This window comes from Saccostrea echinata, unplaced genomic scaffold, assembly GCF_033153115.1.
Source record: "Saccostrea echinata isolate AGI-Se365-2 ecotype Australia unplaced genomic scaffold, CSIRO_AGI_Sech_v1 ptg000004l, whole genome shotgun sequence".
Taxonomy (NCBI): domain Eukaryota; kingdom Metazoa; phylum Mollusca; class Bivalvia; order Ostreida; family Ostreidae; genus Saccostrea; species Saccostrea echinata.
Window position 1 is genome coordinate 5,258,933 of NW_026889753.1, and position 23,746 is coordinate 5,282,678.

Here is a 23,746-nt window from a genome sequence, read left to right on the forward strand (position 1 = left end):
AAACATTATGATCTCAAGCCTACAAGAACCCGATTTTATCAGAATTGGTCATGAATGAAGTTCCTTGTCTTTTTCATGTAATTGATTAGGAAAGGCACCTAATTGACACCTAGGTTATTTAAATAGAATGTTTCCTAGTAAATACAGTCATTCATCTGAAATATACTCCCAGGTCTTTTAAACAATACAGCCCAATCCTGTTTTGGATTGAGTAATCTAGCTCACATCTTAAAGTAGACAACCTTTGAGAGGACATTGATTTGGTGAACAACACAATGACAGAATTTTACTGAGTGGCATGTCACCAAGTTATTCAGGTGTTGATCTCAAGATTGTGAATCCCATTTGCATGGATATGTTGATTTGTAATTAGTTATCCTGGAGATTGCATTAGAAAGCAGTGACTCATTCCATTAGAGACACGTACAAGATGCATGTGGACTAGCTTAGTCTCATTCTGAAAACAGATGCTGGATAAAATATTGATATGTAAGGGTTCAAAGTCAGTCAATAAAGATAGGGTAGGTTCCCAGTGATTTATCTTGTAGGAAAATAATGATGGAGACAGTTAATAATTAAAATTCTGTTTGATAATAATTTAACTCCTTGTGTGTTCCTTGATTTTTAATGCACAAAATTTCTCTGTTTTTTGAAATTTGAATCTTTCTGCACTGATAGACTGATATGTCTAACACAGACTGAATGTATTAATAGCATGGTTTGCATGTCACTTAACCAATGGCATTGGCATTTCAGGTCTCATCAGTCATCAACAGATTTTCGGGGGAGTTTGGAGACAAGAAGGCAGACCCCAAAACAGCTAAGAAACAAGAGGAGACAGCACATAGGCATATTCCTATAGTTAGGAGAAAAAATGATTTTTCCTCTCTGTTACAGAAATTTTCAGGTTCTAATGGAGAATCAGGAGATGTATCGCCTAGAAGGAAAGTAAATCTCCATCGTCAGGAAGCTTGTGCCATCGGCAGCAGTGACGAATCAGACAGTCGCAGAACCCCCGAAAGGACTCAAAGTTTACGTGTGAAAAAGTCCCCATCTCCTGATGAGAAAAAAGGGGTACAGAGATCTGAGAGTTTCAAGTCGGATTTTATGCGCAAACGATACAGTCCTGAAACAGTGATAAATACTCCGTTGGAAGAGGATTCAGAAAACATGGCAACCCCTAATCCAGAGCTTGCAGCCATTTTGAACAGACGCCACAAAGTGGTCACTGATCAACAAATCAAAGGACAAGAGTTAGAAAGGGAACAAATTTATAGCAAAAAAATTGAAAAAGAAGATCAAACTCACAAACCAGCAGAAGTGGATGAAGTTATATGTGATGAGCAAGTTGCTTCTAAGTTGAAAACGAGGCTAAATGAAACTGATTCTTCTAACTTAAGGGAAGGAAATAACATTGATGATCGTTTTAAACCCTACCAAAAGTCAGATGACATCATCACAGATTCTGAAGTAGCAAGTATATTAAAAGCCAGGAAAAAAGAAACTGACTCCAAAGTAGCCAAAGGTAATGAGATAGTAACCAAAGAGTATGACCAAAGCTCACAACAAACGCCAAAGGTTGTAAGTAATGATAAAGTAAACAAACAAGAACAATCATCTCTGGCACCCCCACAGAAAACGGAGGGCAGTCAAGCCAAAGTGACTTCATCAGTGTCTGAGGTTACCACTAGTGTTAGCCAATTAGTGACCAGTACAAAAGCTCAGTCACCAGAACATACACACAGTACCGACAGTGAAAAGTTAGCCAAGAAACCAGAAACAGAGAAAACTCCTGGAGCAACAGTGTCACCAATGCCGCATATTGTGTCAAATATTACGACAAAAGCTCAGTCACCAGAATTGAACCGCATTACTGACAGTGATAAGTTAGGTGAGAAATCGGAACCTGAGAAAACTACAGTAATGCCTCACATTGTGTCAAATATTAAGTCTTCAGAATTTCTGGAAAAGGATTCAGATAAGGAAAAATCACCACTTAGATCTCTCAGATCATCTGTGTCACCAAGTAAGGACAATGTGTCATCTGTTGAATCCTCATCTTCATCTAAATCATCTGCCATTCGTCGAGCAGAGTCATATGGGGCCAAGGACACAGATCGTCCAAAGGGAATTCTTAAACGGACCAAGTCCATGAAATCCAGTGTAATTGTGGATGAGGAATTAGCTGGTATTTTACGCAGACGGAAAAAGAAACAAGACAACAGTGACAGCGATGAAGATAGTGATGATAAACAAGATGTTGCCAGTGATATTCAGGAAACTCTCAGGTAAAAAGGGAGTTGACATTTGTAGCTGAAGGTAATAAAAAAAGATGCTTAGTTTCTCAGTTAAAACTAGTCTCTAGTTCAGCCATTTTTAGAAATATGGTTTACACATAGGCTGCATAGCTGCACATGTATTTTGGGGATGTAACTAGTCCCTTCCTTCCTTTTCTATCTTTCTCAAATAGAAGGCTATTACTTCAGTTTTATTTTTAAAAGACATAGTGTACGTATTAGGAACAATTATTGGATACAGGCTTAGTTATATAAGTATATAGATATATATACACTGTACTTGGCAGAATGCTTTTCCAAGAAATCCAGGAATAGGTCATACTTGTGATTTTGATGTTAATTCCTTTGGAGTTATCCCTCTTGTGTGTGTCGTATCTCAGACTATTTTCTCTCTATACTCTTAGAATCAGGAACTTTTATATGAAAGGTCAGTGTACACACTGTGTACATACATGTACATTGTACTGATGGATACATGTACGGTTGTCATGCTGTGGTATATTTATCTAAACAGAAAACTTGCATTGTAGTAAAACTGTCCGGAAGCTACTTCCTTTACAAGCCATTAAATCTTTAGTAGAGATTAAAATAAAATGAATCACTATACGTTGTGACTATGACAACACAAATAATATAAAATCAGGAGTCAAATATTTACACAGAATAGTCATTTTAATATATTAGTGAGGAAAAACAAAGAATATTGGTGGATCCCATTGAAAGGAACATTTAGATTATCTTGATATATATACCTGCGTGGCTTTTGGTGAGGAGTATTTATAATTAAGAGTGTGTGGAAACTGACAATAATGAATGCTGATAGCGCGATAGGAATGACTGGTGTCTGTCTTCTATTGCTGGTAGTGTATATCATATTTTGTCACTTCTCCAGAACTAAGAGAAAATCTCCAAAGGATTCATCACAGGACATCAAAGAGTAAGCTTGGCGAAAAAAAAATACAAATCTAGCAGATAGATTCTGGCTATAGATACATAACCTGTTTCCCACCTACATTATTTTGTGATCTGTCAGTTTTGCTCTTTTGTTTAGGAGGGAGAAGGAATTTCGGGGAGATACCACCATTGAGGATGAAGATGTCACACCTAAACTCTCCATGCAGGAGAGAATTTTTCAAATGCAAAACAAACTGGAGGAGGCAAAGTCATGTCCTATAACCCCCCGAGCCAAATCAGGAACTGCCACTCCAAAATTTGCCTTTAAAGGGAGGTAAGCACTATACTTTTGGTCATTATTAACCTTTAGACTTTTACTTTGAATCAAGGTCAACATACATGAAAATACAGTTTTATTACTAGTAATAAAGAGAACATAAACTGTTTAACCAGTGGTTTCCAAATGTCATAAGTTTTACTGTATGTTTACACAACATTGAAGATGGCTTAACCATAAAATCTTTATCTACAACAAAATTATTGTTCTGGGAACTAAGCAAGGAATCGTTTTCACTGCCTCTAAGCTGATTGACACATTGCATCACAGAACAACAACACATGGGTGTTTCTCTCCTCTGTTTTATTTCTTACTATTCTTCTTGCTTGTACTCGTGCCAGTTTTCTGCAGTCAGAGCTTTTTTTAGGTGAAGAAGAATGTCAGACTTCGGCACCAGTGACATTTCTTGCTGGGAGAGGTAGAGTTGTCTGTACATTCACAGCGAGCATTTTGTGTTTTGTTTTAGGACTGGTAGCTTGACTCCCCACTCTCAGAGCACAGAGGAGCAAAGCTCAGGCTCCCTTTGTGGTGAGCAGCTGATACAGAAACTCAGTAACCTAGCCGAGCTAGGCCACAAGGTGGGAAGTTTGGAAGAGAAGCGTAAGGCCTTCCAGAAACGTAAAAGGGAGGACTGGAGAACAAGAACTCAGCCAGTCACTTTAGAGGAAATCCAGGAGGCTGATGGGTAATTATGTGCTACCATTATACATGTTTAAAGATGTGTAGTGTGCTTTTGCTAATTATCATAGATAATTTGTTAATTTTGTGCATATAATATGTACTGTATAATGTTGTGAAATATATTGTCACTGTGTTACTCTAGAAATGGTATTTTGAAAATTATAATGCTTCATTAATACTTAATTTTACACATTTTCCATTTTGTTAATGCTTTATTTATCATGGAAAGTATGCATATAATTAGAAGTTATGATTAGAACTTTACACAGAAAAAAAAATATATCTCTAATCTTATAGCATTAAAATCACAACTTGCTTTTCATAAAAGAATTGGGATTTTACTGTTATTTCGTGTGCATACTTGTGATTTGAGGAGCTAGGGAGAATGGATTTTGTGGGTTTATATTGTGTTTTAGAATTTTGGGGTAGCTTTTGTTGTTTGCTATTTTACAGTTTACAATCAGTTGCTGATTTTAGACGTGAAGTGTTAAAAAAGGCATCCAAAAATGTGTTTGAACAACTTGAAAAAGACAACAAGAAATTGTTAGGAAAGAGGAGCGAATTTCCTCAACATTTACATAGAGAAAAATTAAGACGATCCCGAAGGGAACGCCATAAGACTTTGCCGATAACTGCAGCAGAACTTAATGCCATTCCTGAAGGGGAGTCAATTGGAATGGCAGGGCTGAGGAAGAAATCCGATTGGTCTAGTGCCAGAGACTCTAAAGCAGATTCTGGTATTCTGTCAGGGTCTTCTGATGTAGAAAATTACTGTGATAGCTTTGAATTCCAAACCTCTGAGGAAAGCCTTCGGAGCTTGAGTCTGGATCTGGACACACATGAGGATGATCCAGCCAGACTCAGTGTGTCTGCAAAAGCGTCCATGTTTACAAACATTGTAGAAAAGTCCAAACCTGATAAACCAAAGCCGTGTGCTAGTGGAGCTAAGAGATATATAGACAGGAAGAAAAGAGAGCGATGTCAGACTCAGCCAGTTACGGAAGAGGAGGTGAAGTCAGCAGCAGAGATTGCTGAGGGCGGGAAATCGGAGGGTGAAAAATCGCAGCAAGAAGAAGAGGAAAAGACGGATGACGCTGCTAGGTTGGTTGGGAATCTTTGCAAGCTTGTCCAGCAAGCCTGAGTCACATTCTTTTAAATATTTATTTACTTTTCAAGTGCTCTGCATGTTCATTGCTTATTGAGGGGCAAAGGTTTGTTTTTGGCGGTGCGAGGTGTGTTTGTGTGCAGCTTTTATCTACTCTGCTGCTTTGTATAAAAGAAAATAATTACTGTGTAAAGGAAGAAAACAGAAATTTATTTATGTAAAAACAGTATGTTAAAAAAATATCACCAAGATTTTATTATATAACTATATATGGCATTATGCTTTAGTCTTTCAAAAGCAAGTCTTAAATAGATCTGAAGTGACACTGAATTGCTTAGAACACCCCCAGATATCTCTCATAAATTCACTGCTTTTGTTATCTGTTATAAGAATGATAAAATATTAGCTGTTCTTTATTACTCATTTTATTTAAAAATGCTTAAACATGTGAGAAAATAGGTGTCAAAGTAATTATTGTTAAAGGAATCATTAACAGATGCATGAGTATTCACATAAAGGGATATTTATATCCTGGGGAAAAAATGAACGTGACAATATCTGGGTCATTAGGATGGATTAAGTATCAAATTTTCTCTCAAGATATGACAGGCATTTTATGAAGATATGGCGGTAATATTATTTGTCTGAGATTTAAATCAGTGTCAGAAACAGTGGCACCAGGAATCCAACATTGTTAACTGAGGCATGTGCATTCTCTTCCACTTGGAGCCCCAATTAATCTCAATTTGTGGAAATATGAGTTATCAAAACAGCTGAAATCAGTCACTGTAAAGATATAACTGCAGTACCTGTTGAGGTCTCATATTATTACCTGGAAATTTGGGAATGGGAAATTTTGAAAAGAAAGCTTGTTTAGGTTAACCGAGTTATTCTTATATAAATGTATATATCTAAAGTTAGGTGTTTTGCAATACCATATGTTTTATTTAAGGTTAATGTGTTTAATGAAGGCATTTATAACACTGATGTTTCATACATGCTATTTGTTTCCATGCACAGGTGTTAATTTTAAACATTCAGACATTAGATTTTTAAAATTTTGGTATGTTTTGCCAATTCTAGGCGAAGTTTGGCAGAGAAGGTTAAACTGTTCTCTAGCTTGAAGGAACAAGAGAAAGTGCCCCCCAAAGCTGACCCCCCAGTCATCAGACGGAGGAATCGCAAACAGCTGACCTCACGATTTAATACTCAGGTAATTGTTATTTACTGACCACATCTTTATGATATAGATAATTAAAACATACTACAAATTGAAACATGATATTTGGAATGGGGAGATTAGAAAAACTAGTGACAATTTAATTATAATAGGTCTGCATATTTAATATTAAATTGCATACATAATATGAAATGTGGGATCATACATCTGTTTTAAGTCAGTTACAGTAAGTTGTAAGTAATGATTTGTATGAAACAAGAGTATTCACACCTTGAAGGTTCAACTTTGGTCATCTGCATTTGTAATATTAATCTATGCATATGTATATGTATGTGTTTACGTAAGGTCAACTTTCCCCATGACCATACTGTGACCTAGTTAAGTCAGTGTATATAAATTACATATATCTTTCATGACAGGATGTAGGATATAGAAAGGTAATTAGATCTAACACAGTTTAATATTTACCTTGAAATATATATATTTCCTTATTCTGTATTTATTTTGACACTTTATAAACTGGGCATTATCATTGAGGTTTGTTTCTTTATGCAATGTTTATTTTTTGATATAAATAGGTATCTTTAAAAATTAAAACTATATACAAACTTGTATAACTATAGATTGATATTGTTGTACCCTTGGACAATAAGAAATGTTTTGGAAACCCCTGTGGTCAATGTGTAGCAATATTTATTTATCCTGTGATTATCAGTGTTGACTCTTGACCTTTACTGTACACATAGAGGGAGTTTTGCTGTCACTCATGCTTTCTGGTGGTCCATTTTATATATTTTTTTTTAACTAGAATATAAATTTTCTATTAATTTTATGGCAAGATACCATAATTGTTCCACTTAATGGAGCTTTTGTCAGTCATTTGTGAAGGAATTTTTAACCTGAAGATATAAATTCTGCAATGTTTTGGTTTTATTAATGGGACTGGACTGTTTTGTTCAATAGCCAGTGACCATTGAAGAAGTGGAGAAGGCAGCCCAGTACCGAATCTCTCCCCTGGCCATGAGTATGGTCAAACCACCAGACCCAGAAATCATGCAAGGACTGTCCGTGGCAGCTCAGAGGGAACTCATGGCTCAACATGCCGAGAAAATCATGTCTCAGCCAAGCTCGAGACAAGGCTCAAGTGTGGACCTGTCAGATAAATCTCAGTCCTCATCAGATCTCAGCAAACAGAGCTCAGACAAAGGTTAGTCTCAGATGTACCATATCGACAAAAACGAAGATAAGTCACTTTCTGTGCCAACTGATTCAGGATTTACTGAAGTCATGTTTTATAATAGAAATATCCTTACCTTGTTTCTTTCAGAGAGTATGTTTACTCAGCCTGTTTTAAAGATAATCCAGTAGCTCATAGTACTTAAATAAAGTGATAAAAAAAACACTCCTCTCATATCAGGAAGAATAAGTGTATTTGTTTTTCTTCAGAGTAGGACATTATTAGAACTGAGAGAGATTTTAAAAGCACACTTTAAAAATTATCAATAAAACTTCCTTAAGAATTTCACAAAGTCACAATTGCTCTTGATTTGCATACTTTTTAGAAGGACCAATGAGCAGTAAGACTGTTGAGAAACAATTAAGTAAGAGCATGTCAAAGTCAGAGGGGGATGTGAAAGGCATTCTCAGAGGTGACAGTGGTAAAGGAGTGGAGGAACCTCGAAGCATTCTAAAACATCATGTGGAAACTCATGAGGAACTCAAGAGAATCATGCTGGAAAGAGAAGAACATAGGAGTATACTGAAATCCAGCAACCACAGCTTAGCTACAGAACAGAAAGGTATTCTGAAGACACCTGGAGGAAAAGAGGAGGACTTGGAGGAGGAAAAAGCAGGTGTGCAGGAAGAAATAGTGAAAGGTGTCCTGAGGTCCTCGGGAATTGAGGAACTTGGAAGTGACTCGGAACCAAAAGGTATTTTGAAGAAAGAGAGTAGTTTTGAGGTGAAAAAATCTGAACCTGAGAAAGGTGTGTTGAAAGACAGCACCTTTGAGGTGCATCAAGAGGAGCCTGAGAAAAGTGTTCTGAAAGAAAGCAGTTTTGAGGTTCCCAAATCTGAACCTGAGAAAGGAGTGCTTAAAACAACTGGACAAAAAGAGGAAACAAATGTTCATGGAATTTTGAAGAAAGACAAAGAGGAAGACATAGTGCAACCTCGAGTGGAGGAAGTGAAAAGATCAGAAAGAAAGTCTCCATCTCCGGAACGAAAAGCTGCAGGAGGGTGTGCTGCATCCATACGAAGAAGAAAAGACCGCAAACAGCAGGAAAGGTGAGTTTTTATGAAGGATCAACTTCACTAAAAGGGGTTGTAACGCACCTTTTAATAATTTAATATCTGTTCTGGGTTTTGAAACCTTTTCATTGTTGTATGTTTTCCCATGAGATTTTACCACAGTATATAGGATAGGTAGCAATGTTCTGAGTTGATGTCACGTTACTGTGTTTGGAGAGAAAAACATCATGACATTTATTTTCTCACATCTCTAGTGAAGTAGATTCAGGTACAATGCTATTGCATTTCAAGATTTGCTGTACTGATAAATTAATGAATATTAGGCCTTGAAATTTGCCCAGTGATGAACACAAAAGTTTTGGACTGATAGCATGATGTGTTTTGAATGTACACTATTTGTGGAAAAATTAATCATATCCAGTAACATGAAATATTTCACCATTGCAACCCATAAGCCCTGTAACCTTGTGAATGTGGCCAGATTATGTAAATATGAATGTTAGGTAGTGATTGATAGAACATTGATGGATAGGGAGATTTGTATGTTATAACTATAGCTCGAAAATTGTCACTCAATGACCCTAGCATGTGTGGGCCTTACTGTAGTGAGATACAGTTCTGTGCCAAACTGACGAGATTATATAGATATTTGTGTTTAATTAGGCTTGTGAATTCACACCAACTAGTAAGTTGTAAGATATCTTTTCATATGACCTAGGGCTAAGCAAGCTATACCATCTTATGTCAACAAAAACCCCATGGATGGCCTCCTAATACATAATACACTATGTTTAGACTGATAGTCATATTGAACTCCAATCAAGTTTATTAGTTTACTTAGGACTAGATGAAAGTTATAAACTGTTAGAGCACAAAGGACAGCTGGACTATTACTGGGCTATAAGGAATACGTTTGTTCCCTCAGGAAAGGGAGATTTTACGCTCTTTTAAGGACAACAGGAAATAGATGACATCTGAATGTTACCCGGTTGTTATATTGTTATTTTACGCCTTGGTCAACATGTGCTAAAATTTTCTAAAGATGTGTGTGAAAGGTAACGACATTGTGATGAGAGGAAATGTCAGATTATTAGTTTTAATTAAGTATTTAATGTATGGAAAATTATAGATGTTGTAAATAAAGGGTCCATGATCTATGTGTTAAAATTGGAATAGACAGTTAATACATCATGAATTGATTGAAAGTGGGAAGTGCAGTGATTTTATGAAGGAACTTTTGTTTCCTGTATTTAAGAGCCAAAAACTTGGCACACTATTTTGTGTCTCTTCATTGTGCAATGTAAGCGGGATTGATCGGGCTGTAGGCCTAGAGTGTGCACTTCACATCGGATGTTAAGGTTTGCCGGCCACACGAAGGCTGCAGCATACAATTCGGAAGTCTGTGGTCGTGTTATTTGTAACCAGTACACTATTAAGGATCAGTAAACAAAGTCTGTGAGAAAAAACTAATGTGATTAAGACAAAGTTTACTCTCATGTGACATTTTTTTAGTCATGCAATAGTACAAATACGGATATTTTCTCAGTGTCAGAACAAAAGCTTTGTGAACATGCCTAAGTTTGGACAGGATATGATTGCAAATCTCATTTTGAAATTTGAATCCAAATCAAATAAATCAAAATCACAAAAATTGGAATTAAAACCCCAAGCATCACCCAAAAGGTTTGTGTTGTATTTATTTATTTTTTTTTTAATATGTATTACAGTATATTTTACATATATAAAAGAGGAATGTTAATTGTTATGATATTTTCATGTATGAAGCATTGAACTCTGTACCATAGGATTTGAACTATGTATATAAGTGTATTTACATGTTGCATGTACATCTTGTTCCAAATGTTTGATATGCATGTAGCAGTGTTAATCCATTTATCTGGTGCAGTGCAAGGGGTAGCCAAGCACGTAAGCAAATAAGGACTTGGAGTAAAAGTCTTTTTTTTTAATTAAAAATAGTAATACTGCTTTCTATTAATAAAAAACTAAAAGTGAAAAAAATCATATGGAGATACAATATAACACTGAATCTGCAGAAAAAGGCATTCAGCTAATTAGGGGATATTAAAATATGACTCATATGTGCATTATTTATGACCTTGAAGTTGAAAAATATGCCATAGCATTTGAGTAAATATGGACTGAGTACTGCCAGTTAATTATTTGTTCAGAGTTTGCCCACACTTAGAGACTTAGTGTTAAAATGTTTTAAGTCATAAACATCTATAGCTTACAGAGTTTTATTCTTTGTATACTGTATGTTCATGTATTATTCTGCAGATTCCTTACCCAGCCAAATGATAAAACCTCGCCAGAAAAATCCCCTGAGGGTTCACCCAAACTCCGGTATGGGGCCACGCGACACAAGACACAGCCTATCACCCCAGAGGAGAAGCGGGAGGCAGAGGAGGGGCAATCAGATGTCAAAGTCTCAGTCAAGGACAGGTAACTCTAGTTTGACTCACTTGTTACACAGGAAAGGTGTGAATCAAGCAGTGATGAATGTTAGATGTACAGGAAGTCACATAGTTTCAAATAACAGGTGCTTGATTAAAACTTAAGTACTTTAAAGTGCTGATTGGTATGTGTTAACTAGGAGTATGTTGTAATATATTTCCAATTGAAAAATAAGAGTCAAATCTTGAAATAAAACATCATTAAACTCATTAAATCTGGACGATAGAATTTTTGTTAGAAGGAGAAGTTTACCAATAGTATGCTCATTGTACACATGTTTGACTGGAGTTTTCATATTTGTTTAATCTGAGGAAGTGTCACAGAAAAATTGAGTTGTAATGTTATAAATGCAACCTTTATAAGAATGAAAAAAAAATCATTGAAATCATGAAAACAAGTGAATAATAATTATATTTACACTTTTTGATTTGTTTTATGTAGATTGAGCCAGCTAAAGAAGAGCGGAGAGGAGGATTGGAAGAAGAGGGTGTCCAAGTCCCCTGATGTCAAGAATGGAGAGGTGGAGGTCAAACTGCGAGAGAAGAAGGGACTGGACATGCCCCGCCCCAGCAGTATCGCTGATCGTCTTAACCTGTTGGAGAACTCTCAGGTGGGCTGGAGGGGTAGAGTGGAAGAGAAGGATGCATCAAGGTTCACAGTGGCCCATAAACTGGCTGGTAAGTGTGATAGTGTTTTAGGTCCTCTACATACAAAGTGGTTGGGTCTGTGATTAGGCTCCCTATACTAAGAATAGGACTTAAGTGGAAGTCTGTAAGGAAGAGGTAATTATTAAAATGTAGTGTTTGATCTTTATTAAACAAAACATCAAACGCATGTGCAGCTTTTATTCAGTTCCGAGAATATCCAATGCTCCCTAATATGGTCCATTTTCAAGTTCTCACCATCTGTGTTTCTTTTATGTTCAAATATGAAAGACATTGCATCTTTTGATCATTTGCAAATCATTGTTTTACTTAATTATGTAATTCTTTCAATCTGAAGCTTTGAATACAATGAAAGAATAAAAATAGAAGGCTAGAAAACTCGAATGAAACTCAAAAATTACTATCTCCAACAAAACAGTGTTGTAGTATGTTTTGTATGTACATGTATATATGTATATGCATTAGATGTGTTAATCATATGATTTATATAGACTTTGTTCTTATATTAAATACATTGTTTTTATTATAATTACATATTAAGCCTTTAATATTGTACAAAATTAGATCATTATTGTATGATAATTTTGATTTTCCTTTGTATAGGTCAGGTGGAGGAGAGTCCAATGATGAAGAAGCTGAGAGAGAAAACCAAGAGAGGTACTGAAGTGTGTGACTAATGTTTTATTTATTTATTTTTTTGTTTTTGTTTTGGTGCTACTCAGACACTACCTTCTATATATAAGCCAGATACAGCGTGTGGTGAAGACTAATTATATACTGTTTGCTGTGGTCATTGTCACAGCTTACTGATTATAATCAGCACTCAAAGGGCAGATAACTCAATGAAAGATAGAAAATTCAGTTTCAGTCAAAATTCAGTGACATTTTAAGACAGAAAAGGAACATCTACAAGACATGACATTTAGATTATAAAAAGAATTTCAAAAACAAAAAAACCTTAAGTAAAATGTTTTTTATGAAAGCATGGCAGATAGTAGATATTATGAATAAAGCAACAGTAGAAAATTGGTTTGAATGCCAGGGGCTAAGGGTTTATCATATATTTACACATAAAGGGTGTTTAAAGTATGATGTGCTTGCTTTAATTATATAATCAGCTAGTCACTGTTGTATGACTCCCAATAATTCAAGGCATTTCTCTTAGAATTAAAAAAAAAAGAGTTTTTTTTCTTTCTAACTAATTGAATAAATTTTGGATTTTGCAAGTAAAACACAGTATTTGTTTTGATTACTTTGTAAAGTAATTCTATATGTGCAAAAAAAAAAAAAAAAAATCCAGAGCAGAAAAAAGTCTTCCTTTATAAGACATTGAAATGCTTTGAATGACTGGTAGTTGGTTTCATATCATTAATGTGTATCAGCCATGGCTTTTTTGTCAACATCACCTAACACACGGGGCACTATGCATTCATTTTTACAGACTCGGAATCAGAATCTGGGTCACCTGTTACGTTGTCACCTTCCACCCCCACGCGAGACTTGCCAAAAATCCCCCTTCCAAAGACCATCATTTCAGGTAAGATAACACAGTGTAACTCAAAATTATGGAGGCTCACAAGATCGGAATATGACGAGGAAACAAAGAGGTACATGTCTAACCCCTGTATACACACAATATTATGTTACTTTTAAATGAAAATTTTTAATACAGAATTGAAACAGTTAAATTTTGTAACCCCTAACATGTATCCCATCAAGTAATTATTTTATATTTCATCATAAAGCAATAATCATTGCAATATTTATTATGGGCTGGAATGTAGAAGACATATTAATCATTGGTTCTATGTTGTTTATATATTGTCACTAAAATTGCACTAACTGCTTTTATGGTGGTGATTAAAATTTTTGTAATATATTTTTTTGTAAAAACATGTATTTTATTTAACAACTCTTAATTTTGTATTCAAACACTGTATTTATTAGATTAGATTGATTTTGTTCTTATTAGTCAGAACTTAGTAGCAAATCATTGTGCGAGTTTCATTGAATTCTTACATCATAATCAATTTTCATCAACTAATGATGCTGTTAAAACATTTGTAAAATTAGCTTTTAATTTTGTATCAGGACCTCCAGTTGAGGACGAATCTGAAGCCAAACCTAAGGGGGTCACAGTTGGTGTAACCATGGAGACTGAGGAGGTCAAAGAACCTGTGAAGGTCGCGGTTCCATCCATGGATGACGATCAACTGAAATCCTTCTTTAGACAATCGTCAGAAGTGGAGGAGACTCAGGAGAAGATTGATGTCTCTGTAGAAGATTTTAATGAGCTTTTCATCATTGCTAATGACATGTAGGTCCTAATTAGATGCTAATGATATATAGGTCCTAATTAAATGAGGAAAATGATTTAAGGTTTTGTGAGGGGCCTTAATAGAAAAACACAAAACTTTTGAAAAGAGAGAGTAATAAATGTCAGAGTAGAAGTTTATTCAAAATGTGTAGAATTTTTAGCCTTTTATAAACTTTGAGGTTAAAATTTATTTTGTCAATTACCTGTACAAGAGGAAATTTCATTCATCTGTATCATTCAAGTACTGAAAAACATTTTTAAAAGGAATTTCTTAATTTGCATACAATTTTGATAGGCTGCCATCCATGAGGAAGATCCGTCCTAAGCGTAAACACACTGCCTCAGTAAGGAATCCACTGAAGACGACATCAGTGGAGATCAGGACAGAGTATGAAGAGGTCAAGATGGGATATGCTGAATTAGAAATCAGACGCAAGCAGAAAGAGAAAAGTAAGTATTTATTGATCGTACTTCACTGTCAAGATTCTACAGCACTGACATTTTGGATCATTTTCTCAGTTTAAAAATTCATTCAAAATTGAAGATGCAGAAATCTGCATTCATGCATCCTATTTTTTTTTAAAGATAGTTCGTTTTTCTTATCTAATACTGATGAAATTTTTTTGTGGAAATCTAAATATCTTGTCTTCTTACAGTTGCAGACAAAGCTGGATTTGCGGAGGCAGCCCTAGCTGGTTTAGCTAGTAAAGAAAACTTTGCCAGTGTGGCTCTCCGTAAAACTGCTGAGTCATCTGGCTCCAGCATGCCCTCTCGCCTTGATCCCTACAAAGACCTTATGCTTATCCATGTCAAAGGTCGCCGCAGACTTCAGGTCCGCTTAGTGGAGCCATGTGCCAAATCCATTAACAGTGGTGACTGCTACATATTGGTCACTCCTGACAAAGTTATCAACTGGGTGGGGGAATTCTCGAATGTCATCGAAAAGGCAAAGGTGAGCAATATAAAAAATATATATGTATAATGGCAAAAATTTCAGGTTCAAATATTGTACAGATAAACAGGCTTACAGTAAACTTCTTAACCTGTTAGAAGTGCGATTTGTTTCTCATGGATAACCAATTTTTTTTATTACCAACATTTGTTTTGTTGTTTCCTATAGGCTGCAGATATTGCCACCTTCATTGTTCAGAAGAAAGACCTTGGAACTCGAGCACCACTAGTAGAGAATGTGGAGGAGAAGAGACAGCACCTGGGGACTGGCAAGAAATTCTGGTCAGCACTGGGAGGACTCAAAACCATATCATGTAAGAGGCTACATTTGGCAGTGATTTTCTTCTTAAGAACACGCTTTTTCATTGCTTCCTTGAAGACAATAAATTTTGTTTGAAACTTGCCTTTTTTTCAATCTGCCAAGAGTAAATGAGGTTTAAGTTTACTTCTATTCCTCATTATTCTTGTGTACCGTATTTGGCCGAATATAATACACATTGGTGTAAAATACGCACCCCCCTTTTTGAGCCTGAAACGGGGGGAAAAAACGCAGTTCGGTTGTATTATACGCAGCAGAAAATTTTATCAAGCGGTGTTCTGAACTTTTGAAAATTGCGGTAATTTTCTATGAAAATCAGCGCAGAGATAAAGTGCCGAAAATTTATAGAACACGATATTTATTCAAATGGGTTTTTATTTCTTAATCCTGACTTTCCATATCGCGGCAATCTGGAGGAAATTATTTATTTTAACAAAGCACGAGATAATGTTGCATTAAAGTATCAACAGAGTTTATTAATATTTTTTTTTAACATACGGTGATATTGAAATTATACCTCGCCATATTCTAACTATTCTTTTGGAAATAATTTTATTTCAACAAAGCACGAGATATTGTTGCAAGTTTAACAGTTGTAATATTTATTTTTAGTTTAAGGTAATCATGTTGAAAATTGTGTAAATTTAACAGGGCAAGCGATATTGCAACATCAAAGTATTCATAGACTACGATTTTCCTCTTTTGAACTTGAAATTAATTAAATAAATACATGTAGCTGATGTTATCAAAATAAAATCAAAATTTAACAAGAGTGTAAAGTGTAGTTATCAACACACCTCCAAAGCTGTGAAAAATGAAGTACAAAGGTGGGATATATGTCTTCATACATCGAGGTAATCTTCGTGGATATCTTATTTTCTACAGAGCACGAGTAAATGATAACACGTAAGTTTCATCATACTTTATATTTCCTTTTTTAACTCTCAATCATTTTAACACGAAGTCGATATAAGATAAAGTAAAATTACATTTAACAACCGTTTAACTGTTTAATGTGTCGTAATCAACACACGCTTATACATACGAAAGATCATAAACCAACCCCCGATTTTTAAACAAAGAAAATAATCAAAGCCATTAATAAGAGCAGTAAATAATCAGTGCTCTAACTGTAAAAACAATGCTTTGGGGTCGGTAAACAATTTAATTGCCTGGAGGGGTGTTGAGGGGTAATTATCAAGTGACAAGTGCACGTGTTCACAACATTGGCTTCCATTCATTGGGACGTATAGAGGGATGTTTATGTTGAAATTAATTTTCACTGAGTTGTTTAAAGCCTAAAATAAAATTTATCTTATTGTATTTCATTAAAAAATGACTTATTACTTTTTTGTCCAAGTGTCTGACTGATTAGGTACACTGTACATGTGTACTATGATTACGGAAGCACGTGGCAAAGGAATGTGAACATCTATAAATAACATCGTTAATGGCTGCCTACACGGAGATGATGAACATGCAGCACAAATTAATTTTAACTTGCTTTTAAATTTAATTTAACTATCAAAGTGTTATAAATATACCATTTTTAACAAGCCTACATTCCAACAATAACTTTCCGAAGTTTTAAATACGGCTTTAAACAGAAAGAAATTGCATAAGTCTCTAGGCAATACTACGGTATGTACGTATGATAGCCGTGTTTCACATGAAAGAAAAACCTATCAAAATCCCATTGTGGTGTAAAATACGCACCCCTTTCTCACAGAATATTATTTTGGGAAAAAAGTGCGTATTATATTCAGCCAAATACGGTAACTGAAGTCTGAACTTTTTCATCTCTTACTGCATATGATCTGCTCTGTGCTAATGCAATTAAATACTGATAATGTTTCCATTTTATAGCTGCTGGGCCCCCAGAGGAAGATGAGTTGTATGAGAACCATATCATGGCTTCCAACATGGTGTACAAACTAGAGAACAACTCACTAGTACCGTACCAAGAATACTGGGGCTGTCAGCCAAAACATGAAATGCTCAAGAAGGATCAGGTTGGTTGGCTTTAATTTGTTCACAATTTCAAAGCCAGGGTTTCTATATTATTTGTGGTATTTCATTTCCATAATCTATTATCCTTTGGAGAGATATGTGAATTAAAACGTTTTGTTGAAGAAATTAATACCAATTTTAAAGGCAAAAATCTCCACAGGGGCTGAACAATGTCTGGCATTGCAGAACTTCTTATATAAAAAACCTTTTGTAGTTGTGCAGTTCTTCATGTTCATCATTTCTAATACAGGTGCTGGTCTTTGATTTTGGCACCGAACTCTACGTGTGGCAAGGGAAAGCGGTGAAACCTGAGAGACGTAAAATGGGTGTCAAACTCGCTCGTCAGTTGTATGAGAAAGGTTATGACTACAGTGCATGCGACATAAACCCAATGTCCCCACTGTCCAGTGAGTTGTCCTCCTTGCTTTTGTTTAAGTACTGTCAGGCCTTTGATTGCCTGTATGTTAGTTATGTTAAATATGTCTATTAACATTCACTGAAGCTACTAGAATTCGATGTTGTGAAATTTCAGGCTGTGTTTTGTTAAGATAATGGTAACGGGTGACTGAATCCAGATTTGTTACATGCACATTTACTAACAGAATTGCATCCAATTTTTTTGTTTTGTCCAAGAGAGGACATCTATGAGGTGTATCAGTATTACCTATTTATATGTTGTTCCTGTATTGGAATGAGGCCTCCAAACAGATTGTGTTCACTTTTGAACGACTTGCTTTCCATGTTCACTGAAAAGCATCCAAGGAGAGCTCTGCAATTCTCATTTTGTGTAGAAGTAAAAGAGAAGCAAATATTTTAATTATATTCATGGAAACATCTGATTATTTTACAGCTGAGGAGATGGGTGGCTTGCCATCAGTTGCCAAAGAGAGGCCATCGTGGGGATTGTTTGGTAAAGTGAATCAAAATATGGAGACCATCTTGTTTAGAGAGAAATTTGCTGACTGGCCAGATACTTCACGTCTCATCAAGGTCAAAAGTCTAGACACAGGAAGCAAGGTGATCAGGAATCTTCAAAATCAGACATTTTTTAACTTTCAAACTTTATAAATGGTTCATGCTTAATGATGTTTTAAAATTGAAACATCAGGAATTGTAATGTTGCAGCTTTCTCTTTTTTTCTTTTTGTTAATACTTTGACCGCATGCAGTATTGATAATGAATGTCATTATTTCAGACTGATCTGACGGAACTAAAACCATATGATGCCAAGTTAATGATTCCAGTCAACAAAGACCCAGTATCTCTAGTCTTAGAAGGCTCCAATCTGGGCAGGGGAAATACATGGTAAAACTGAAAAATTTTTTCAATTATTTTTTCATAATTTTCTTGGAGGTTTTGTTTTCAAATTAATATACAGTAGACACTTGATTATTCTACAAAACACTAAAAACTATTCTAAACAGGAATTGATTTATTGAAGTTATTGTTACTATACTGTATATCACCAAATTTTTGCTACACCTTATTTTCACAAGATGGGTATTTGGTATTTATGAGCGAGAAAAAATTTTCATGAATGCTGGTTATTGCTGTATATATCCTATAATATTAAAATTATACTTGAGAATGAAAATTTCACAAGCAGACTGTCTCACACAATTATGCGAAAACAAAGTTCTCGCAAATAAAAGTGATTTTACATGCTGTTTTATCCATTTTTCAGGGCTGAAGACATGGACGGGTTTATAAGAGAACAGAATATTGTAACACTAGGAGTCACTGTGTGGCACGTTTTGGAATATGAACACTATAAGATGCCAGAACCAAGTTTTGGTCAGTTCCATGATGGAGATACTTATGTTGTCAGATGGCAGTACATGATTACAAACAAAGGTAGGTAAAATGCTTCAAACCAAAAAACCATGTCATTCTCTTATGAGAGAATAAAATGTATGGCTCTTTTAATACTGGTACATAATTCACTTAAATATTTTGTGATTTTATTTTCTTGAGACAGTACATTGCACTAAATGCAAAACACAATTTTCTCAATATGTTTCTCATAAGTACTTAAAGTTAATTGCTATTGAATAAAACATAATATTGGATTCCGGTTATCTATACAGGTATATTTTCACTTTTGCAGGAACAAACTTGAAGGGCACACAGTCTCGTAGATCTCTAGTTGGTCGGGAGAGGTGTGCTTATTTCTTCTGGCAAGGAAAGAACTCCACCATCAATGAAAAGGGAGCCTCTGCTTTAATGACAGTAGAACTGGATGAAGAACGAGGACCTCAGGTAAATTCTTGTCTGGAGATTTTAAGATTTGTGTAAATAAAATGGAATATGGAAAATGCACAAAAACACATTACCTTTGCTACCTTTGCATGCACTTTGTAAACACAGCATCAACTCTGTATCTTATATGTTTATGTTTATATTTTGCATTTTATAGGTACGAGTGGCAGAAGGGAAAGAGATGCCATGTTTTCTAAATCTTTTTCAAGGAAGGATGATAACACATATAGGAAAACGTGAAGATGAGACGACCAACACCCAGGGGTCATGGCGATGTTACTGTGTCCGTGGGGAATATGAAAACGAGCTCTGTCTGATTGAAATACCTATGGGGGCTAACAGACTTCGCAGTCAAGCCTCTTTCATCGTACTAAATATCAAGTCAGGTCTTCTATTTGTGTGGCATGGCTGTAAATCTCCACCACATTGTCGAAAAATGGCCACCAAAGCAGCAGAAAGATTGAAAGAAAAGTAAGTCTTACATAAAGTGTTTCATAAGATTAGCACTTTGAATGGTGCAGTTAGTCATGGTTTTGTCAGCTATAACTGCTTAGATCATGTTAATGAACTTTACCTGGCAGGTGTCCCCTGGAAGTAGGAGTCAAGGAGGAGTGCTATATATTGATCACTGAGATGGAGGAGGGGTCAGAGAGACCCGAGTTCTGGTCAGCCCTCAGGGTAAAGCCCAACACAAGGTCACTCTACTGTAGTCTTCTCAATGGTAAGTATCTAAGTATCCAAACCCTTCATACTTTAACTTAACAGTAGGGAAGGAATTTTACAAGCCATTTAGTCTTCAAATTTACTTTGAAAAAAAAACAAGATCTGGAATAAAAGAAGTATTTAAAATAACTAATATGTGTATACATGTGTCATTTATTTTTAAGAAAAAGAAAGATATGAAATTGCTTAAATTCAATTCTTATAGATCCAACATCTTATGATTACACACTGCGAGTTTTCCACATGACAAGTGCCTCGGGGAGCTTTGATGTCCATGAAATTCTCAACCCGTCTCGAACACCAGATCTCAGTACTCCTTTTCCTGTTCTCCAATCAGACCTGTACAATGCTTCTCAACCAGGTCAGTACTAAAAAAACACATTTTTCCTTTAAAACCATGAAATGTACTATAAAGGAGGTCAGTACTGTTATTCTTTTATACCTTAATGATCGTTTTTTTAAATTTTTAATTTTCAATATGGCAGTGTTGGGTCCTGGATTATTACTTGTCCTGTGTTATTATAGGTCTGTTTTTGGTGGATGATGATAATATCATGTATCTGTGGCATGGCTGGTGGCCCGAGGCAGACGCGGAGGAGGAGAACATACTGACAGGCTCTGCCAAGTCTCGCTTCAGTGTGGACCGAAAATGTGCAATAGAAACTGCCATCCATTACTGTCAAGGTATAAAATAATATGATTAAAGTCAGAAAAATATCTTTGAGATCAACTATGAAGTTAAGTTCTGAGGTTTCGAAAGTAGTGCAATTAGTTAGTCTAGAGAAATACCAAACTATAGCTGCATTGTTTGTCCATAAATTTATCTTGAAAGAAATGCAACATTTTAGCATTCTTTTTACAGAAAAAAATCCCGAGAATCCCCCTAAGGCTGTTGCAGTGTATGCTGGTCTGGAACCTCTGGAGTTTACCAATCTTTTCCCATACTGGGATGTAGATGAGACTGCCAAATCTCTTAATCTCAGGGTAAGTCACACCATGTTTATGAACTAAGTTCACTCAGTTAAAACCTTAGTCGTGAGGTAACTCTATATTCATGCAGGCACATAGCCATCTCAGATAAATCTATTAGTCTCATGGAAATTAAGTAACTCCATGCTTTGGCACATACATCACTGCTAAATCTCTTATGGTAAATCATCACTTGTACATGCATAATCTCTTAATTTTGTGTATATAGTTAAGTCACTAAAAGTTACAGGGGTACAGTTATTTTCTAAGAATATCAATTGGACCACAGTTAAACTGTTCAATGGAAAATAAATATTCCAACTGTTCTTGCTCCACAGGAAGGTAAGCAGGAAGGGGAGATGACTCCTCTGGAAGAGATTTTGGAGAAAGTGACAAAGACGCGATACTCATATGAAGAACTAATGGAAGACGAACTACCTGATGGCGTGGACCCCAAACGCCTTGAATCCTACCTCGATGATGAGGAGTTTGAGGTAACTGTCTTTGAATTTTGGATGGATATATGATTTTTTCATTGTCTCAATATTTAAGTAATTATCATTTCAAGGAAAGTCTTATTAATGTAATTCTCATTTTTTCAATGCAGGAAATAATGGAAATCAGTCGTGAAGAATTTTACAAGCTACCACAGTGGAAACAGGACAAAATTAAACAACAAAATGGACTGTTTTAAAAAATTGTAATCACCAGTGGCTGAAAGCAATCTGGAAATACAAACAATTCCTCTACTTAACCAAGAAATCCATTTTTGTAGTTAAAAAGGCAGTTACACTTTGCAGAATTTATTCAGCCTAGAAAATTTCATGGATAATTTTAATCCATTAAATTCTGTTATATGAAAATTTTTAACAAAACCACTAAAAAGTAAAGGTCATTACTTAAAATGAGTCATGAAAATTTTAATGAAAAAGTGGCATTGTAAAAGAGATGCATGTATCTTATTTTTCCTCATTTAAATGTACTTTCAATTTGACCTGTATCAACACCTATAGCTGTTGTGGAGTGAACAGCTGAAAATATTTGTTAAAAAATCACACTCAGCATTCTGTTTTGACTCAAAATATGCTCAGCAACTACATAATTCATTGCCCTATTATATAATTTGCAATAAATAAAAGAAATGTCTTTCATGTATGTTAGTGTACCAAAGATGTACAGAATTTCCTCTGTTCCAGCAGGGCTGGGAATATTGGTGCTTTATTGTGTGTGAGGTCATAGAATTTGGATATGCATCCATTTGCTTGTTATTTCAAATGCCCATTGATATATGAATTACATCCAGTAAATTGTCAACATTTTTTAATTTTTCATTTTTGACACTTTTCCTCCTTTCTTGTTATATTGAATTTAAGGAATGATAATTACATTGTTTACATTTTTTTATCAGTCCAGAAGCATTTATATTCGATGTAATTTTTTTTCACTGCCCAAACAAGAACAATGAAGCTTATAACTCCTTTGACTTTTTCCTTCCCTTCAAGTATAGGCCTTGGTATTTAAAATTTAGACGTACAATATTGTTTTTAAAGCAACACTTGCAGTCTTCTTGCAGAGATTGAGTTGGCTAACATTTTAATGTTATTGAAAGAGGTATACATTAAAGAAATAGTCAGTAAATAATTGTCTTACAGGAGAAAGGAGCTGCCCAAGTCTAAAATATAGAAAAAAATGGGGGTATGAATTCATGAAATAACCTTTTTAAGTACTCTGTGAATTTAATGTTGTACCTTATAAGTAACTCCAAAACCACTGATTCCTTGCACCATATTTAACAAGCATTTCTTGGAAAAAGTGTTCAGTATGACAGAGATAACATTATGTATTTTAGTGGGGGTTTTTTTTGAAGAATTATTGTGAGAAAAGGGTCAAGGACAATAAAAGGTCAAGGAGACTTTCTTATGATGAGATTTTTGTACTGATGCTAGCAATTCCTAAAGCAACTGTGATCTTACTTTAGTGGTAGATATTTCCCCCTTTGCTTGTTTGTATACATGTGTATATTGTTATTGTCTGTATTGTTCTTTTGTATTAAAAAGTGCTTCCAAAATAAACTGTTACAAAGATTTTATTGCTTTCTTCATTACATAGATAAACAATTGTACCTGTGTGTAGTAGGTTTGGCAAATTCCAGAATATTGTAATCAAGGATTTGAGATACTGAGTAAATGTCCATAATCAACATTGACCACCAGGGTGTTTAACATGTACATACACTAAATAATTCTTTACTTTTTAAATAATATGACCATTGCTGTTATCACTGTATTAAACAAGAAACTAGATAGAACTGGTT

At 35.2% G+C, this 23,746-nt stretch overlaps 1 protein-coding gene across 11 annotated transcripts in view; it reads left to right on the forward strand.

Moving 5' to 3' along the window:
- Positions 1 to 23,517, forward strand: part of LOC133179062 (uncharacterized) — a 71,749-nt gene extending 48,232 nt beyond the window's left edge. For 5 of the 11 annotated variants that reach the window (XM_061313769.1, XM_061313761.1, XM_061313770.1 and 2 more), the window contains exons 8-35: positions 757 to 2,288; positions 3,349 to 3,525; positions 3,995 to 4,213; positions 4,663 to 5,310; positions 6,398 to 6,527; positions 7,458 to 7,701; positions 8,057 to 8,780; positions 11,043 to 11,207; positions 11,661 to 11,896; positions 12,488 to 12,541; positions 13,326 to 13,421; positions 13,976 to 14,201; positions 14,497 to 14,651; positions 14,858 to 15,153; positions 15,322 to 15,466; positions 17,338 to 17,483; positions 17,732 to 17,888; positions 18,332 to 18,498; positions 18,677 to 18,786; positions 19,166 to 19,335; positions 19,589 to 19,740; positions 19,898 to 20,211; positions 20,322 to 20,461; positions 20,669 to 20,824; positions 20,989 to 21,147; positions 21,326 to 21,447; positions 21,771 to 21,926; positions 22,040 to 23,517. In XM_061313769.1, coding sequence (XP_061169753.1) covers positions 757 to 2,288; positions 3,349 to 3,525; positions 3,995 to 4,213; positions 4,663 to 5,310; positions 6,398 to 6,527; positions 7,458 to 7,701; positions 8,057 to 8,780; positions 11,043 to 11,207; positions 11,661 to 11,896; positions 12,488 to 12,541; positions 13,326 to 13,421; positions 13,976 to 14,201; positions 14,497 to 14,651; positions 14,858 to 15,153; positions 15,322 to 15,466; positions 17,338 to 17,483; positions 17,732 to 17,888; positions 18,332 to 18,498; positions 18,677 to 18,786; positions 19,166 to 19,335; positions 19,589 to 19,740; positions 19,898 to 20,211; positions 20,322 to 20,461; positions 20,669 to 20,824; positions 20,989 to 21,147; positions 21,326 to 21,447; positions 21,771 to 21,926; positions 22,040 to 22,126 — 7,083 coding nt within the window. In that variant the 3' untranslated portion in view covers positions 22,127 to 23,517. The remainder of the gene's footprint in view (positions 1 to 756; positions 2,289 to 3,348; positions 3,526 to 3,994; positions 4,214 to 4,662; positions 5,311 to 6,397; positions 6,528 to 7,457; positions 7,702 to 8,056; positions 8,781 to 11,042; positions 11,208 to 11,660; positions 11,897 to 12,487; positions 12,542 to 13,325; positions 13,422 to 13,975; positions 14,202 to 14,496; positions 14,652 to 14,857; positions 15,154 to 15,321; positions 15,467 to 17,337; positions 17,484 to 17,731; positions 17,889 to 18,331; positions 18,499 to 18,676; positions 18,787 to 19,165; positions 19,336 to 19,588; positions 19,741 to 19,897; positions 20,212 to 20,321; positions 20,462 to 20,668; positions 20,825 to 20,988; positions 21,148 to 21,325; positions 21,448 to 21,770; positions 21,927 to 22,039) is intronic. The other 6 variants (XM_061313768.1, XM_061313771.1, XM_061313765.1 and 3 more) reach the window with 5 other exon arrangements.
- The last annotated feature ends 229 nt before the right edge of the window (positions 23,518 to 23,746 follow it).